Here is a 19,681-nt window from a genome sequence, read left to right on the forward strand (position 1 = left end):
TGATTGTGGACGGTCAGCCATGATCACAATGAATGGCGGCGCTGGCTCGAAGGGCCGAATGGCCTCCTCCTGCACGTATTTTCTATGTTTCTATGTCTATGTTTCTATGCATAGGAAAGGTTTAGAGCGATAGAGGCAAAACGCGGGTAGATGGGTCTATGTAGATGGAGCATCTTGGTCGGCATGGGCATGTTGGGCTGTAGGGCCTGTTTACATGTTGTATGATTCTACATCTCAACAGGCAAGGTGGGAAGGAGCAGACTTTACATTTGACAAATTATCAAAATCCCATGTGCAGCTATGACTGGAAGGTAGCAGAGCAAACATTTCTGCTCTCATTTATTGGATGCTGGCTCTAAATTATTCTTAAAAATTAACAATTTTGAATCAGTTCAGAGGCTTCACTTCCAGTACACATCTTTGACCCAGCTTACCCGCTCGTTGACCGCACGGAACTTGATGGCCAGCTCATCGCGCTCGGCATGGCTCTGTGCTAATAAGTCTTCCATACGAGACAGTTCCTCCTGCAGCATATAGTTCTCTCTCTGAAGACTGGCCATTGAACTCCTGCCAACTGCATGGATAACATTAAAGAATTAGAATTAATACCGCTATGCTCAGATTGAGCAGAATTTTCTTAGCTATCACTTGAAAATAGTTACGGTAACATAGTGCTTGTGCTTAAGTACTAATAATCTGAAAAAAAAAATTAAATCCCGCAATGGCAATCAAAGTGAAGTTGAGTTTAGATTAGTTTAGTTCAGAGATACAGCGCGAATACAGCGCTTCGGCCCACCGTACACCCTGACTAGTGGTCCCTGCACATTAACACTATCCTACACACACTAGGGACAATTTACCAAGCCAATTAATAACCAAATCTGAACGTTTTTAGAGTGTGTGAGGAAACCAGAGAACACGGAGAAAACGCAAGCAGGTCACAGGGAGAACGTTCAAACTCTGTACAGACAAGTACCCATTGTCAGAATCGAACCCAGGTCTCTGGCGCTGTAAGGCAGCAACTCTACCGCCACCGTTGAGTTAAAACTTGAATATTTCACTGGAAAACAAACATCTATCCATATTTGGCCTGATCTGGCCCCTATACAATTTCACCCCCACACCAACACATTTGATGCGTAACCTCGCCAAATATCCGAGCAAGCTTTAAAAATGCTATAGGAAGCAATTTACGGAACACCACATTGTACAAGCACAGAGCAGAGAGGAAGCATCAGTTCATTGCCATCTGTGCAAAGGCAACTAAAGTGGTCAATGGATGCCAGTGAGAAATAACTGGCCAGTTAGCTTACCATCTGTAGCTGGGAACATGCTGAAATCTAGCTAGTCATTTAAAAAGCGTAATGTAATCAAACCAAGGAATCAAAATTGTTATGGAAAAGAAAGCATGTCTGATACATTTGCTCAAGTTCGCCAAGGATGTTACACAAACGTAGAGATCAATAGAAAGGAACCTTCCGATGTAATATATTTGAATTTCGAGAAGGCACAAGTTAAAACTAAACGTTGGAGCATTATATAAAAGGTCATGGTTTTGAGGGATGTGGGTTAACATGAATTAAAGAATGGTTATCATAAAGAAAGGAGATTCGGATTAACAGCAGCTACTTAAGTACTGAAATACCCCAGGAATCAATTCTTGCCCCTCAATTACTTACAATGTATATTAAAGACCTGGAAGAGAGGGCAGAGTTTAAGATATCCAGGTTTGCTGATGGCACTAAAATGGGCGAATGGGCATGTTACAATACGGATATTTAGACTCAGGAACAGGATCATGGATAGGTTAAGTGAGAGGTCAAAATATTGGCAAATAGAATTCAATGTGCGAAGATGTGAGATTGTGTACTTTGACACTAGGGATCTAAAGGCAAAGGATTATCCAGATGGAGAGAGATTGCAGATGAGTAAGGTAGGAAAATAACTGCAGATGCTGGTACAAATCGAAGGTACCATAAAATGCTGGAGTAACTCAGCAGGTCAGGCAGCATCTCTGGAGAGAAGGAATGGATGACGTTTCGGGTCGAGACCCTTCTTCAGACTGTGGCAGGGGGGCGGGACAAAGAAAGGATATAGGTGGAGACAGGAAGACAGTGGGAGAACTGGGAAGGGGGAGGGGAAGCGAGGGACAGAGGAGCTATCTAAAGTTAGAGAAGTCAATGTTCATACCGCTGGGCTGTAAGCTGCCCAAGCGAAATATGAGGTGCTGTTCCTCCAATTTCCGGTGGGCCTCACAATGACACTGGAGGAGGCCCATGACAGAAAGGTCAGACTGGGAGTGGGAGGGGGAGTTGAAGTGCTCAGGTTGGTTAAGGCGGACTGAGCGAAGGTGTTGAGCGAAACGATCGCCGAGCCTGCGTTTGGTCTCGCCGATGTACAGAAGTTGACATCTGGAACAGCGGATACAATAGATGAGGTTGGAGGAGGTGCAGGTGAACCTCTGCCTGGAAAGACTGTTTGGGTCCTTGGATGGAGTCGAAGGGGAAGGTAAAGGGACAGGTGTTGCATCTCCTGCGGTTGCTGGGGAAAGTGCCTGGGGAAGGGGTGGTTTGGGTAGGAAGGGACGAGTGGACCAGGGAGTTACGGAGGGAACGGTCTCTGCGGAAAGCAGAAAGGGCAGGAGATGGGAAGATGTGGCCAGTAGTGGGGTCCCGTTGGAGGTGACGGAAATGTTGTTGGATAATTTGTTTTATACTATGGCTGATGGGGTGGAAGGTGAGGACAAGGCGGGCGAATGGGGGGGGGGGGGGCGCAAGAGCGGAGCTGCGGGAAATAGAAGAGGCACCAGTGAGAGCCTTATCTATAATGGAAGAGGGGAAGCCCCATTTCCTAAAGAATGAGGACATCTCTGATGCCCTAGTGTGAAACACCTCATCCTGGGCGCAGATGCGGCATAGACGGAGGAATTGGGAGTAGGGGATAGACTTTTTGCAGGAGACAGGGTGGGAAGAAGTGTAGTCCAGATAGCAGTGGGAGTCAGTGGGTTTGTAGTAGATGTCGGTCACTAGTCTGTCTCCTGTGATGGAGATGGTGAGATCCAGAAACGGTAGGGAGATGTCAGAGATGGTCCAAGTATATTTAAGAGCAGGATGGAAATTAGTGGTGAACTGTATGAAGTCAGTGAGTTCTGCATGGGTACAAGAGGTAGCACCAATGCAGTCGTCAATGTAGCGGAGGTAGATGGGGCCAGTGTATGTCTGGAACAGGGATTGTTTGACGGACCCGACAAAGAGGCAGGCATAGCTAGGGCCCATGCGAGTGCCCATAGCTACGCCTCTGGTTTGGAGGAAGTGGGAGTACCAGGGGATCTTGGTATTCTTGGGCATGGAAGACAAGAAGTTAACAAGAAGCAAGGGCAATTAAGGCAATTTGTAAAGGCAAGAAGGACGATTTGCACATTGAATATGAGCATTTTTGTTAGAATTGTACAAGGTACAAGCAAGGCTACCCCGGGAGCACTGTTTTTGTCATTCATCAAGGAAGGATCTAATGCCATTGAAGGTAGTCTTAAAGAGATTCACTTGGCTAATTCTTTGGGTTAGGTTTACCCATCACAAGCAGCCAAATAAATTAGTTCTATATTCTTTGAAGATTAAAAGAATGAGAGGTGATCTCATCACCTTTAATGTGCCCCTATGTGGCTTTTCTGTCTGTCTAACCATCCTTTTTACAGCACCATCTGACTAACAGGTTAAATAGCCAGAGAATTTAAATTTGGTTAAATTGATCAAATCTGAAATAAAAAGCGTCAGTAATGTTGACTATGAATATATCTTGGTCTTAAAAAAAACAACTTTTCACCCAGAGAGTTGTGAATCTGTGGAATTCTCTGCCACAGTAGGCAGTGGAGGCCAATTGACTGGATGTTTTCAAGAGTTAGATTTAGCTCTTAGGCCTAAAGGAATCAAGCAATATGGGGGAAAAGCAGGAAAGGGGTACTGATTTTAGATGATCAGCCATGATCATATTGAATGGCGGTGCTGGCTCGAAGGCTAGAATGACCTACTCCCGCACCTATTTTTCTATGTTTCTATCTTGCTCACTAATATCAAGTGGAATAAAATCCCCTGCCCACCATTCTGACATCTTTGTGATCTCAGACGCACTGCAAAGGTGAATTGTAACAGCCCTTTGAATGCTTCAGCAAGACACTCGGTTCAAGGGCAAGAAATGTCAGATAATTCCTCTGAGTCCCATACTCTCTGAATGAATAAAATAAATCTTCAAGTGCCATAGGTAATGACATTTTCATAGGCTTAAAATATAAGAGTGGAGGAAGTGAAAGTGGAGAATAATGCTCCACGATAATGTTTGCTAACGGTCACTCTCCGGTCCCACGATAACACAAGCATCGGTCACTATCCAATCCCACGATAACACAAGCATTGTATTTACCACAACCCTATTGCTCACTGGTGGTGTTGTATTAGAGCAGTACACTAACCTTCCATGCTTTCCTCAGTTAGATTCTTGGTAACTATCTCTCGGATTCGAGCAGGGACGGGAGTCGGAGCAGAGTCCTGCCCCTCTCCACACACCGTCAGACTTTTATCCTCTTCAGGCACCTCTGGATTAAGGATGGTCTCTTCCAATTTCTGAAACGATAACATAACTGCTGGCTGAGAGGAGCACATGATCAGACCAAACATCAGTACAACTGCAATGTTGGTGACATTGGAATCATTGTGTAGCCTGTTTGAGCAGTTTTTATAAGACTGTTAAGATTAAAACAATAGAATTGTCAATAAAGCAAAGGATCTGCAATCTGTGAATACTAGAGGAAAAACCTTCATACTGAACTTTCTTCAATGACAAGGAGAGATTGGATAGGCTGGGTTGGTATTCCTTGTAACAGAGGCAGTGGAAGATGCCAGGGGTTGGCTGATAGAAGTAAACAAAATTATGGGGGCATAGATTGGATACAGGGGCTAACCTCCCACACAGCAAACTTGCTAACAAAAATAAAGGGTAAGGGGTAGGGGTTTATAAGGAAGATTTTATTTCATCCACAGGGCAGTTAGAATCTGGAACACACTGCCTTGGTGAGGTTGGTCCTCCCACAAAATTTATGAATGAGGTATGTAAACATTTCTTCTCTCAAAGACTGGTGAACCTATGGAATTCTCTGCCCCAGTGGAAACAAATAGCTGACCCAGATGAAGATTCAGTGGCGTAGCTAGAGAGCTACTGTCTCGCAGTTCCTGTGGCCTAGATTCAATGCTAACCTTGGGTGCTGTTTCTGCGAGTTTGCACTTTCTCCGTGACTACCTGTTTCCCCAGTGCTCTGGTTTCTTCCTTTATCCCCAAACACATGCAATTGGCTGTTGCAAACCGGTGTCTGTAGAAGGATTCCGATACAAAATATTATGTCCATTCTGCTCTCAGAAGGTGCCTGACCCACTGAGTTCTTCCAGCTCTTTGTTTGTGATCACAGCTAACCCATTCCATTCCTCTTCCTTCTCTGCTAGTCCAAACTTATCCCATTTCCAAATCTTCCCACTTTTAATAACCAGAAACAGGGTGGCACAGTGGTTGAGTTATTGCCTTATGGCGCCAGAGACCAGGGTTCGATCATGACTACGGGTGCCTGTCTAGACAGTTTCAACATTCTCCCTGCGTGGGTTTTCTCCGGGATCTTCCTACACTCCAAAGACGTACAGGATTATAAATTAATCCTTTTTATTTCAGTTTTCCAGCATCTGCAGGTTCTTAACTTTCAATGTTACCATGGTTTTTTTATTCATTTACTGGGAAAATCAGCAGAACCAGTCAAGCTACTTATATATCTCAAGGGATATTCCGGTCACTACATTGAGAAAACTTCATTGAGAAAACTGATCATTATTATCAGTTTATTCTCAAATTATTCTCAAATTTGTTTTAATCCTTACCACAGGGGATTTAGATTGCAATTCTTCCCCGCACTCCTCGAGCTGTTAGTAGAGTTGGCTGTGGATTTGGAAATTGTGCCCAGATCCATAAGGGAGGTAGGGTTTAGTAACTGCAGGTGTGTGAAGGAGGGGGGTAGAGAATTGCTTTTGCATGAATACGTATGTGATTCTCCGCTGCAAAATGGTGATCCCAAAAGCACAAAATGCTGTTGATCAATAAAACAAAAATGATGCCTCACATTGAAAGTTTTTTAAAAAAGCTGCAGATGCTGGAAACTTGATAGGCCAAAGGGCCTGTTTCTATGCAGACCTGCACAATCAAATACAAAGGCTTATATTTGCATAATCCTTTCCATCCCTCAGAAAATCCCCGATCAGCCAATGATCATCTTTTTCAAGTGTAGTCAGACACTACGAATAATGCACAGCATATTCCATGGACAGCAAGGGCAATGGAGGTAAATTCAACAGATTAGATCTGGTCTCAAATTCACAGCTCAGCGTTCTTGACTGTCCGTTTAACCTCCATGCAGCAGGGGAGCAATTAAAGGAACTTTAAAGTGATGAGCCACTGGTGCAGACAGACAAAATCTGCACCAAAATCAGAAAATGATGGAAGCACTCAGCTGCTCAGGCAGCATCTGTAGAAAGAGAAGGTAGACACAAAATGCTGGAGTAACTCGGCGGCACAGGCAGCATCTCTGGAGAGAAGGAATGGGTGACGTTTCGGGTCGACATTCCTTCTTCAGTCTGTAGAAAGAGAAACAGTTATCAGGTTCGGGATCCTTCATCTGCATGGAAATGGGTGGAAATGTCCAATGATGTGAAAGTGCAGGCGGCGGGGTCCCCCGGTGAGAGGAAGGGTGAGGGGAACAATAGCTGGTTTCGGGGATGGGTTTTTCCAGCTACTAGCAGGGGGAGCAAAGTCCGATTCGGCCCTGGGCGGTGCAGGTGCACGGGTCGCTTACAATGTTAAACCGGCCAATTCCTCGGAGCATTACAAATGCAAAATAAAATTGAACCTGTGAAGATCCCTCTCTTCGCATTGAGCATTATTCGTTTGCAACCCAGACGGCCGCCGGTGTAAAAAAAAAAACTTGCCGGCAGCTCGGCCGCCTACCTGGATCACAGCCTCCAGCTTGTCCTCGGCGGGCTGGCTCGGTGAACTCATGGGGACCCACGGCAGCTCCGGAGCCCGCAGCGACCGCTCGCCCGCTCAGCTTCAGCAGCCCCTCATCCCGCCCCCCCCCCCCCCCCCTCCCCTCCCTCCCAGCCCGGCCACGGTTACCGGGGAAACAGGACGCCCAGCTTGCGTTGCCGTGGAAACGGGACGCCGGGTGCAGGCAGTTGCCTGGCGGCGGGGACGCCATGGACGGCATGGAGACTGGAGCCCGGAGGCGGGATCCAGGTAGTTGGGAGCGGGATTCAGCAACACCACACACATGACGCGCAATAACCCAGAACATTTGCGCCGTTTAAATATCACACCAAGAAGCTGCAATGCACAATCATGTGGATGCACTGCAAAGGAACACCTCCGATTTCATTGCATTGGCCTCTTGCAATCAAACGCAAGATATTAGCCGGTTTCTCAGTTATGTATTTTTTAAGCTGCATATTTAGCTTCTGCAGTAAATGGACACAACGCGCTCGGAGTAGCAGGATATCGAGGCTGACCTTCGCAAAGTTTTCAGGGATACCAAGATGCAATTCCAGACCAAGCTAGACTCCAAGTCTACCACGCGATTGTGGCAAGGCTTGCATGTTATAGTGTGCTACAACGGGCAACAAAGTAAAGTCAGGCAGAATTGCTGGGGAAAAAAAAGCATCATTTTCCTCTTGTGAGCCCGATGCATTCCCATACAGTACAATAAATTTCCACTTCCAATCAGTCTGAAGAAGGGTCTCGACCCGAAACGTCACCCATTCCTTCTCTCCCGAGATGCTGCCTGACCTGCTGAGTTACTCCAGCATTTTGTGAATAAATCGATTTGTACCAGCATCTGCAGTTATTTTCTTATAGTCTGAAGAAGGGTCCTGACTCGAAATATCACTTATCCATGTTCTCCAGAGATGCTTCCTGACCCGGAATTACTCCAGCACTTTGTGTGTTTTTTGGCAAATCAACATCTTGCTTCTGCATTCTCTCATACATGCTTGTTTTGAAGAGAAGGGCAACAAAGTGATGTCAGTTGTCCTAGCAGTCTGTACCCACAGTCTCTGCAGTAGACACCAGATTGTCATTCTTGAGAGCAAACACTCTTGACTTTCTTTGACCTCTCCCTAATCCAATCTGAGGTTCCCATCTGCTTTAAGAAGAAATCTATCATCCTAGCGCCAACGGGACCCCACCACTGGCCATATCTTCCCATCCCCTCCCCTTTCTGCGTTCCGCAGAGACCGTTCCCTCCGTAACTCCCTGGTCCACTCGTCCCTTCCTACCCAAACCACCCCAACCCCGGGCACTTTCCCTTGCAACCGCACGAGATGCAACACCTGTCCCTTTACCTCCCCCCTCAACTCCATCAAAGGACCCAAACAGTCTTTCCAGGTGAGACAGAGGTTCACCTGCACCTCCTCCAACCTCATCTATTGCATCCGCTGCTCTAGATGTCAACTTATTTATATCGGCGAAACCAAGCGCAGGCTCGGCGATCGCTTCGCTGAACACCTGCGCTCGGTTCGCATTAACAAAACTGATCTCCCGGTGGCCCAGCACTTTAACTCCCCCTCCCATTCCCAGTCTGACCTCTCTGTCATGGGCCTCCTCCAGTGCCATAGTGAGGCCCGCCGGAAATTGGAGGAGCAGCACCTCATATTTCGCCTGGGCAGTTTGCAGCCCGGTGGTATGAACGTCGACTTCTCCAACTTCAGATAGCTCCTCTGTCCCTCCCTTCCCCTCCTCCTTCCCAGATCTCCCTCTATCTTCCTGTCTCCACCTATATCCTTCCTTTGTCCCACCCCCGACATCAGTCTGAAGAAGGGTCTCGACCCGAAACGTCACCCATTCCTTCTCTCCCGAGATGCTGCCTGACCTGCTGAGTTACTCCAGCATTTTGTGAATAAATCGGGTGTAACATGTAATAGGTTTAGCAAATGTTAAGCAATATAAGTACAGTAGGATGTAAACATGTATTAAATTGAGGCTTATGTTTTCTGACAAGTAACTGACAGTGTTCCGATCAGTTCCGTTCCTTCCATTCAGTTTTATGTGAGTGTCTGGCAGTGTTCAGCTCACGTATGACGCTGGGGTAGAAGCTGTTCTTGAGTCTATTAGTCCGTGATGTAATGGACCTGAACCGTCTACCAGAGGGCAGCAGTTCGAGCAGCTGATGACCAGGGTGCGAAGGATCCCTCATGATGTTGGCTGCTCTGCTGAGGCAGCGGACGGAATAATGTTCCTCTAGAGAGCGCAGTGGGCAACCAATGATTTTCTTTGCAGAGTTGATGACCCTCTGAAGGGCTTTCTTGTCTGCCTCTGAGCTGCTGGTGTACCACATAGAAATACAGTACGTCAGCACACTCTCGATGGTGCAACGGTAGAAAGTCACTAGCAGCTGCTCTTGCAGGTTGTTCTTCCTGAGGATCCTCAGAAAGTAGAGCCGCTGCTGTGCCTTTTTGACTGCCGCTATGGTGTTTGTGGTCCAGGAGAGATCCTCAGCAATATGCGTGCCCAGGAACTTGAAGGCAGGGACCCTTTCCACACAAACCCCGCTGATATGCAGTGGTGTGTAGCCCGTATTGTGTCTTCGGAAGTCTATTATGAGTTATTTTGTCTTGGAAGGATTCAGAGCCAAATTGTTTTCCGCACACCATCCTTTCAGTTTTTGGACTTCATCTCTGTAGGCTGTCTCGTCATCTCCTGAGACGAGTCCAACCACAGTCGTGTCATCCGCAAGCTTGATGATGGTGTTGGTAGGATGAGTGGGGGTGCAGTCATGGGTGTAGAGGGCGTAGAGAAGGGGGCTCAACACGCATCCTTGTGGGCAGCCGGGCCGATTGGTCAGGAAGTCCTTAATCCAGTTACAGATAGATTGGGAGAGTCCTAAATCAGTTAGTTTAGAAACCAGTCTGTCCGTGATGACCGTGTTAAATGCTGAACTATAATCTATGAAGAGCATCCTCACGTAACTGCCCTGCCGCTCAAGATGGGTCAGTGCGGTGTGTAGGGCAGTAGTAATGGCGTCCTCTGTAGACCTGTTTGATCTGTAAGCGAATTGGTGTGGGTCGATAGTGGCTGAGAGGCTGGCTTTGATGTGCTGCTGGACCAGCTTCTCAAAGCACTTCATAATGACCGGGGTTAGTGCAACAGGATGGTAGTTGTTGAGATCACGGATGACTGGTTTCTTTGGCAGTGGGATTATTGTTGCGGATTTCAGGCAGGATGGGATGATGGCTTTGAACAGGGACAGGTTGAAGATCTTCGTGAAGACCACTGAGAGCTGGTCTGCACATTCTTTCAACACCCTTCCCGTCACTCCATCTGGGCGTGCAGCCTTCCTTGTGTTGACAGCCCTGAGCACACGCCTCACCTTATGCTCCTGTACCGTGAGCGTGTTGCTGTTGAAGGCAGGTGTAGATGGTGTTCGAACTTCTACCATCGGGCAGACGATACAAGGCCTTCTACGCCCGCACCTCCAGATTCAGGAACAGCTTCATCCCCAGGGCCATAGCTGCTATGAACCGGTCCTGCTGAGCCGGATGGTCACATCGCACAGTGATCCAGCACTGATCTACTTGCACTTTATTCTGTTTTAAAACTGTTACAATTTGTTTCATTGGGTTGTTTAAATTAATACTGACTAGCTAATTAAATTATTGCATCGTATGGGAGGCGCATTCCCAATCTCGTTGTACATCTGTACAATGACAATAAAGATATATTGTATTGTATTGTATTGTATTCCCGATCTTTCAACCTTCCTTGTTACGACACATGCACTTTCTCTGTTGCTGTAACACTATATTCTGAACTTTCACACTATATGACGTACTCATGTATGACATACTTCCCTGCGTATCGGGTAAAACAAATGTTTTCAATAGTATTTCTGTACACATGATAGAAATAAGCCAATACCAATACGTCTGTTTCTATGTTGTTAGGTTCTTATTTCCCAACCCACCAGTTTTTCAAGAATTTGGAATGCATGCAAAGGGAGACCTTCCAGAGCCTGGTTCATGGATAATCAGTCACATACCTCGAGACCAGCACCCCAGCCAGTACCCTAGCCAGCACCCTAGCCAGTACCCAACCCTCCCATTCATTTGGTGTTCAAAATTTATTTATCTCAGTCTTGAATATTCTCAGCTGAACATCGATTGCGCTCCAAGATTGCTCTCCAAGATAAGACTGCTGTCATTCAAGAAGGTGGCTTACCACCATCTACAATAGGGGCGTGGCTGTGTTCTGCAGCTGCGGCTCACCGGCAGTCTCTCCGTTTTTTTGTGTGTTTTTTAGTCAATGTTGATGTTAAATGTACGTTTTGTTTTATTTTTAATTCTGTGTATGTAGGGGGGTGGTGGGGGGGTTGGGGGAAACCTTTTTTAAATCTCCTCCTCAACGGAGATGCGACCTTTACCGTGTCGTATCTCCGTTCGCGCTACGGCCTAACATCGTGGAGTCGGCGGCCTCCAGCTGGGATCGACCTCGAAGACTCCGGTCGCAGGGCCTGGACTTACCATCTCGGAGGCTTCGGCCGTGGTCCCTGCAGACCGCAACATCTGGAGTTCGCAGGTCCCTGGCTGGTGACCGGCTTTTGGGAGCTCCAGCCGCAGCAGCTTCGACCGCCCCGAAGCACGAGGCACGATCAACCCGCCCGCAGGCCCTTCATCGCCCTGCGTGGCTCGGCCGCAGCACTTTACATCGCCCGGTGGGGGCTCAGGACTTTCATCGGCCTGCTCGGCTCGGCTCGGCCCTGGGACTTTCCATCGCCCGGTGGGGGCTTCAAGGGGTTGGGAGCCTCGATCGCCTCGTGGCGCCACGGGAGAAGAACGAGGAGGAGATAAGACTTTGCCTTCCATCACAGTGAGGGTATGCCTGGAGCAATCACTGTGATGGCTGTTTTGTGTAAAAAATTGTATCTGTGTGTCTTGTGTTCTTTAATGTCTACTGCCGGACCCTGACGTGAGAGGACGCTGGCGTTGATTATTCGCCGCTTTTCCGTCAGGATAGTTTGTCTGTTTGTCTGTTTGTTTCTATGTTAATTGTATTTGTAAAGCGCTTTGTGCATGTGTTAAGGCGCTATATAAAATAAATATATTATTATTATTATTATTACAAGGAAAATTAGAAATGAGCAATAAATATCTGATCCTAAAAAATTGAGTAAAAATATTTGAAATAGTGACTCCCTAATTCTAGATGCTCAAACTAAAGAAATAATCTTTTGATCTCTACCATCAATTCTTAACAAAATCTTGCATTTGCAATGTGCTTCACACAACTGAATAGGCATCAATCATGTTCCTCATAGGGGCAGCAGTAGAGTTGCTGCCTTACAGCGCTTGCAGTGCCGAAGACCCGAGTTCGATCCCGACTATGGGTGCTGTCTGTACGGAGTTTGTATATTCTCCCCATGACCACGTGGGTTTTCTCCGAGATCTTCAGTTTCTTTCCACATTTCAAAGACGTACAGGTTTGAAGGTCTTGTAGGAAAGAACCGCAGATGTTGGTTTAAGTCGAAGGTAGACACAAAATGCTGGAGTCTGAAGAAGGGTCTCGACCCGAAACGTCACCCATTCTTTCTCTCCAGAGATGCTCCCAGGTTTGTAGGTTAATTGGCTTGGTAAATGTAAATTGAAAGTGTATTAAAAGGAGTACTATGTATTAGTGCAGAAAATCCACCTGTCCAGTAAGACCAGTAACTGTGGGAGTTTGAGGTGATCACAATTTTGCTGCAAATCCTATGCATTCGCCTTCACTTTCACACTTAACTTTTTCTCATCAGAAACCTGTAACCACCCTAGCCTTTTTTCCACCAAAGCTATCATTGTAATTGGTGAGCCTCTTGACCACCGTCAGATCCCTGTAGCAACAGTCTACCTCCTTGAAATTAGCCATTTATTCTCTGAGACACTTTTAAACAAATTTCTCCTTCTGTCAAGCCATCTTGACTTTAGCCATATTATGTTTCAAATTACCCAATCAGTATAAAGTGAGGATTACTTTAATAAATAGCTGTCAAGAGATGTCAGACTGTAACTTTCCCACTCCTTTCTTAAATAAAAATTTGCTCTTTCATCCTGTCTTCCCCAAATTACTGTGATCGTTCTAGAATTTTGATAATTTCGAAAGATCAGCACATGTTTGCATTTTTTCTTACTTCATCATCTATGCAGGCTCATAGAGCAATCCCATTTCTGCACTAATTTTCACTGTGATCTATACTCCCCTCATTCCCATTAATTTTACCATCCAAACTAAGAGTGATTGACAGTAGCCAATTAACCAACCAAACCTTATGTTTGGCATATGGGAGGAAACTGGAGCACTCAGAGGGGACCCACGTGATCGCTGGGAGAGGGTGCAAACTTAACACAGATTTGAACGGGGTCACCTTATTGTGGTGCTCTACCAGCTGTACCACCATGCTGCCACAATGCATCCACTATTTCAAGTTGGATCTGGGGGGGGGGGGTGAAACCTCCTCAAGAGGGCAGCAAAGATTGCATGAAGTCCATGAAGCTTTAATACAGTGGAGGAAATATAGGATATTGAATTTTGTAAGATGACAATAGCTCTATGACTACTTCTGCTAATCCTCAAGAATGCAGATTATCAGACCCTGGAGACTTATTGACATTTTTGCATTGAATTTCCAAACACTATCTTTATAATTCTACAAATGCTCTCAAATTTTTCTTCTCAATAGAGTCTTAGTCCCCTGGCATTTTGGGGAATTTATTTGTTTCCTCTTTTGTAAAGACAGAATCAAAATGCTTATTCAATGCCCTGCCGATTCTGTATTCCACATTATAAATTCTCTTATGATAAATTACAAATGCAAGCAGAAGTAGAATGAATTACTTTACTGTTTCAATGAAGTGGAAGAACAAGTTGCTTCATTCTAATGCTGTAATTTTATCTATTTCACAGAGTCTTAATCACAACTGATAGTTACTCAATAAAATCCCTGAGTCTAAATCCTGTAAATATCAGTTCTGAAGAAATCCATTCTTTCTACAATTAAGTATTTTGAATGTCTTTGACTATTTTTCCTAACGTACTCAAAGTATTTCACAGGACAGTAGCCAGTCTGCGAGCGGTAAGCCCCAGAGTATGTGTGTCATGATGAAATACACTGTGCAGTCTTCTCATTATGATGGTTGTTTTATCCCTCCAGCTATCACACACTCAAACAGATTTAACATCCCTTTCAGCATTGCATCTGGCCATCTACAGAATTACTGATGATCCTTTGAAGCGTCAATGTGTCAGTAAAAGATTGTGAGTGGCACAGGGCTCAGCTAGTAGGGTTCCACATCACCTTGATCGTTGTTGCTTTATGTATATCTTCCATTCATTTGTCCTAAGTACCGTCTATATCTCTCGTTTCCCTTTCCCCTGACTCTCGGTCTGAAGAAGGGTCGCGAAACGTCACATATTCCTTTTCTCCAAAGATGCTGCTATACCCGCTGAGTTACTCCAGCTTTTTGTGTCTGTTTAAACCAGTTTAAACCAGCACATGCAGCTCCTCCCTGCACATAATTGGCTTGTTGACAGGTTGTTCCAAACATAAACCTTCTCCTTTATCCTTCACCATGTCTTTAGCTTTTCCCTCATGTTTTTAATTCCTCCTCTAATTGCTCTCATTCATCTTTAAGGTGACAATTCTAAAAATATTTAATCTGCTGACTTTCTTGGTCACCAACCCATCACGCGCTGTCCCTTTGTTTACTCCAACCCGGCTTTAAAGTTGCTTAATTCAGAATTTTGGCAGAGAACCAATAAAGGATTAGGACACTGTGTAACTTGGGAAGAAACCTCGTGAACCCAGGTGTAATGTCCTCTGTAAGATCCTGTTGTGGCTAGCACAATGAATATACGCCCAACATCTTGTAAGAGGATTTTATTACTGATCCTTCACCAGGAAACTTCTAGAAGGTCCTCTGACCTCAGTCACAAGGCACAAGCCCATTGGCTCTAGAAGGTCACCTGACCTCAGTCACAAGGCACAAGCCCATTGGCCAGCTTCTGCTCTTGGCCTCAAGGGGGCACTGGCATTTACATTACATATACATCACACCAGGCACCAATTACTCTTATTCACCATGGCAGGGATGATGATTGGGGAGTCTAGATAGTTCTGTCTTAGACAATAGACAATAGGTGCAGGAGTAGGCCATTCGGCCCTTCGAGCCAACACCGCCATTCAATGTGATCATGGCTGATCATTCACAATCAGTACCCTGTTCCTGCCTTCTCCCCATAGGCCCTGACTCTGCTATCATTAAGGGCTCTGTCTAACTCTCTTGAAAGCATCCAGAGAATTGGCCTCCACTGCCTTCTGAGGCAGAGAATTCCACAGATTTACAACGCTCTGACTGAAAAAGTTTTTCCTCATCTCCGTTCTAAATGGCCTACCCCTTATTCTTAAACTGTGGCCCCTGGTTCTGGACTCCCTCAACATCGGGATCATGTTTCCTACCTCTAACGTGTCCAATCCCTAAATAATCTTATATGTTTCAATAAGATCCCCTCTCATTCTAAATTCCAGTGTATACAAGCCTAGTCACTCCAGTCTTTCAACATACGACAGTCCCGCCATTCCGGGAATTAACCTAGTAAACCTACGCTGTCTTATCCTGGAGTATAGCCTGAACCTATTTGGGATATAAAACCAATCAAGATTCAAATCAGCATGAGCAGAGCTCTTATACTGTAGGAGTTTATTAAAAACTAAGCAAGCCATGCAACTCATATACATTTGTACAGGTGATCATTGGCAGCCCACATTCTTCTGTATATTATTATTTCTGTCTGCAATGCTTGCAGACTGAAAAAAAAAAATCCCTCAAAAACATAATTCTAAATTCTGCACGTAACATCAATTGATGCAAAGATCTCCTTCGTGATAGTATGTTTGGTTTGCAGTTTATTCCTTCTGAGTTGATGTGTTGCTCAGGTTAATTAGTAGTCACCAAATTTGGCGGAAATATAATTTTGATGTGAAAAGATCTGTGAATTTATCCGCACCTGAAAAAATTCTCACTCCAGTAAGCACTTACCCGTGAACTTGAAAACATGTCCAATCATTTTACAGACGCTCTGCTTAAAAACAAATAGGTATATTGTGCCCTGGATAGACTTGTTTGTGTAAGAATGGGCTGCATGGTGGTACTGCTCCTGCCTCACAGCTCCAGCAACCTGGGTTCCATCTTAAAATCTGGTGCAGTTTGAACGGAGTTTGCACATTCGTTTTATGACAGCATTGGTTGTCTTTCCCTGCATCTGAAGAAAGTTTGGTAGGTTAAGTGTCTGTTCTAAATTACCCCTTAAAATGGGTTAATGGTATAAAGGATATAAGGAAGAATGATTGGCAAGTTTGATAGAAATAAATTACTGGGAACAGGGAAATGGGGAAAGGGAAATGGGACTGTGTTCTTGCTACAAGGAAAGTTTGGACAGACTCCGTTTGTTTTCTGTGGAATGTCGGCGGCTAAGGGGACACCTGAGAGACGTAGCTCAATATAATAAAAGCCATTGAGAGGGTAGACAGTCTGATCCTTTTCTCCCAGCATGTAAATATTACAGGCCAGAGGGTAGAGCTTCAAGTGGAAAGGGCAAAGTTTAAAGATGATGTGCGGGGCCAATGTTTTTTACAAAGAGTTGCGGGTGCCTTGAGCACATTGCCAGGGATGGGGATGGAGGCAGCTACGATTACGACATTTAAGAGATTTTAAATGTACAGGTGGATATGCAGGGAACGGAAAGATATAGATCACTTGCACGAAGAGGAAATTAATTTGTCAAGGGAATTAGCAAAGGGGCTAATTCCTGTGCTGAGCTATTCTTTGTTCGATGTTCTGTAATAATCTTGTTTTAATAGTTTGTCTGACACCACAAGAGAGATTGAGTGGGAAATATTTAAAGTAGAATCTATAGGAAGAGTAGATCCCAATATCCATGAGATTTTTATTCAATTGCATCACTCCAGGACAACAACAGTAGTAAGAGTTATTGAGTCTGGAGAGAAGTCTGCCTCTTCCTTTGTAACATGAGAAATCTAGGGGCATCTGCCTCTGGGTTCACCTTGCACTCAGAATCACCAATCTGAGAGTACACACAGGTGGAGCTCAAACAATGCAAATTACATATATCTGCGGAAGAGAAAACATTGTGTCGTGCCCAAAGCCCAGATCATAAGGCACATGGGAATGAACACCCAATTCAAAATTCCACCTTGTGCTTTAAAACCACTGAGATGCCATAAATTGAAATGCCAAAACAATGGGCCCCCAGCTTAGCACAGAACACCACAGTTTTGACAATAAAAGATTTTACGCAGGATGAAGTTAGCAATGCAAAAAGTTCCGTTTGTTCCCCCTGTCACCTCGATAATCATAAAAAGCATGATTACTTCCAAGAGTCCCAGGCTAGGATGACACAACAGGATGAGGAGATAGCAGCAAGGATACATGCCACCCCCGTGTTATGAGCCCCCAATTTATGGACACCTGTAGATATGATCAAGCACGCATGGCATAACTGCATTTTAGAACCTGGAGTATGTACGTACACTTCATTCCTAAAAATGGCAGAACCGTTTTTGATGCAGGGTTTCAACCTGAAATGGCGATCATTCCTTCCCATCCATACATGTTGTTCGATCTTTTAAGTTCCTCCAACAGATTGTTTATTGCTTCAGTTTCCTCTCTCTCCACTTTTAGTCATTGTTTTTTCTCATCTGTCTTATGTGCTTTTGAAACCAGTCATTACAATAATGTGACAAGGAACTTAGAAACAAGACCCCGCAAGCTAGAGATGGCTGTTGGTCAAAGATTAATTGAGGAATCTTGATAAAGATATATCTTTCCCAAGGTTACACCTTACAGAGTTCTAGTGTAATATGTTGAAAGATAGCTAATGAATTAGTTCGAAAGGGTTAATTATCAAAACAAAATATTGATATTATGATTTTGTGGTCAGTTTTATGTGGAGATTTGTATACTACATCATTAAAATATCTTCAATAAATTGGATTATGGACAGGAAGCATTGGACAGGGTAAAAATCAGGCAAAAAACAAATTGGATCCTTCTTGCCACTCTTGCCCAAATTAGCTTTCCACCTCACTTAGCTTCCACCTCAGAGTCAGTCAGAAAAGGTCGGGAACAGAGCAAGGAAGACTGTTGGCTGAGAGCAAAGTAAGTGTTAATTGCTGTGTGTAAAGGCAGTTTAAAAAGAGCGCCAAGAGGCCATTTGTAGTCAGTCAGAAAAGTGCATAACTCCAAGCTTGTCAGGAAGGCAGTATAGAAGTGAGTACCTGGATTGGTTGATCAATTAAAGTAGAAGTTTGGTAAATTGGCCAATTAAGTAATTTAGTGACTGATATAAGCAAGACTTGCACGGTGGCTGTGCCTATTGCAAACAGGTACACCCTCTTGGGAACTGTTGGGGCAGAAGATGCTTCCAGTCCGAGCGGCGGACGTGTTGGCAGATCTAACCCAGGCAAGGAAACTCGAACGGGGGGACCGAAGTCAGGAAGAGTCATAGTAGTGGGTGACTCCATTGTCCGAGGTACGGAGAGTAGATTCTGTGGCGACAGGCGGGACTCGAGGATGGTCTGTTGCCTCCCTGGTGCCAGGGTTCAAGACATCACGGGGCGGCTTCAGAACATCTTAGCGAGGGAAGTAGTTGTGCATGTGGGCACGAACGACGTCGGGAGGAAGAGGAAGGAGATACTGCAACGTGAGTTTAGAGAGTTAGGAAGAAGACTGAGAAGTAGAACGTCGAAGGTGGTTGTCTCTGGACTGCTACCTGTACCTCGTGCTAGTGAGGGCAGGAATAGAGAGATAGGGGATATGAATGTATGGCTGAGGGGCTGGTGCAGGGAGCAGGGATTAAGATTTCTAGACAACTGGGATCTCTACTGGGGTTGGGGGTGACCTGTACAAAAGGGACGGGTTAAACCTTAACAGCAGGGGGGACCAACATTCTGGCAGGTAGGTTTGCTAGTGCTACAAATGTGGCTTTAAACTGAGTAGTGGGGGGAGGGGTTGACACACTGGGAATATGGAGATGGAGTTAATGGGGAAGCAAATACAGGAGAAATTGCAAAGGACTCTCGAATGAATGGGGAGGGAAGTTCTAGAAGGGATAAGAGAGTAAGGTCAGGGCCAATTGTGAGGGGAGGTGAATACGGAAATTAAAGTGTTGTATTTAAATGAGCTAAGTATAAGAAATAAAGTGGATGAGCTTGAGGCTCAGTTAGACATTGGCAAGTATGATGTTGTGGGAATCACTGAGACATGGCTACAAGAGGACCAGGGCTTGGAACTGAATATTCAGGGCTACACAACATATAGAAAAGACAGATGACTAATAATAATAATAATAATAAGCATTTATTTTATATAGCGCCTTACCAGAAGCTCAAAGCGCTTTACAAAAACAATCATAACATAAAAACAAACAGACAAACTATCCTAACGGAGAAGCGGCGAATAATCAGCGCCAGCGTCCTCTCACGTCAGGGTCCGGCAGTAGACAACAAAAAGCACAGGACACACAGATACAATTTTTACACAAACAGCCATCACAGTGA

General features: G+C 45.0%; 1 protein-coding gene across 1 annotated transcript in view; it reads right to left on the reverse strand.

Annotated features, from left to right (window-relative positions):
* LOC144599067 (uncharacterized) overlaps positions 1 to 7,162 on the reverse strand; it is a 227,982-nt gene extending 220,820 nt beyond the window's left edge. The window contains exons 1-3 of the mRNA XM_078409791.1: positions 7,033 to 7,162; positions 4,466 to 4,616; positions 435 to 574 (exon numbers count right to left, since the gene is read on the reverse strand). Coding sequence (XP_078265917.1) covers positions 435 to 574; positions 4,466 to 4,616; positions 7,033 to 7,083 — 342 coding nt within the window. The 5' untranslated portion in view covers positions 7,084 to 7,162. The remainder of the gene's footprint in view (positions 1 to 434; positions 575 to 4,465; positions 4,617 to 7,032) is intronic.
* Between the last annotated feature and the right edge of the window lie 12,519 nt (positions 7,163 to 19,681).

Source organism: Rhinoraja longicauda, chromosome 13, assembly GCF_053455715.1.
Source record: "Rhinoraja longicauda isolate Sanriku21f chromosome 13, sRhiLon1.1, whole genome shotgun sequence".
In the NCBI taxonomy this organism is placed as follows: Eukaryota; Metazoa; Chordata; class Chondrichthyes; order Rajiformes; family Arhynchobatidae; genus Rhinoraja; species Rhinoraja longicauda.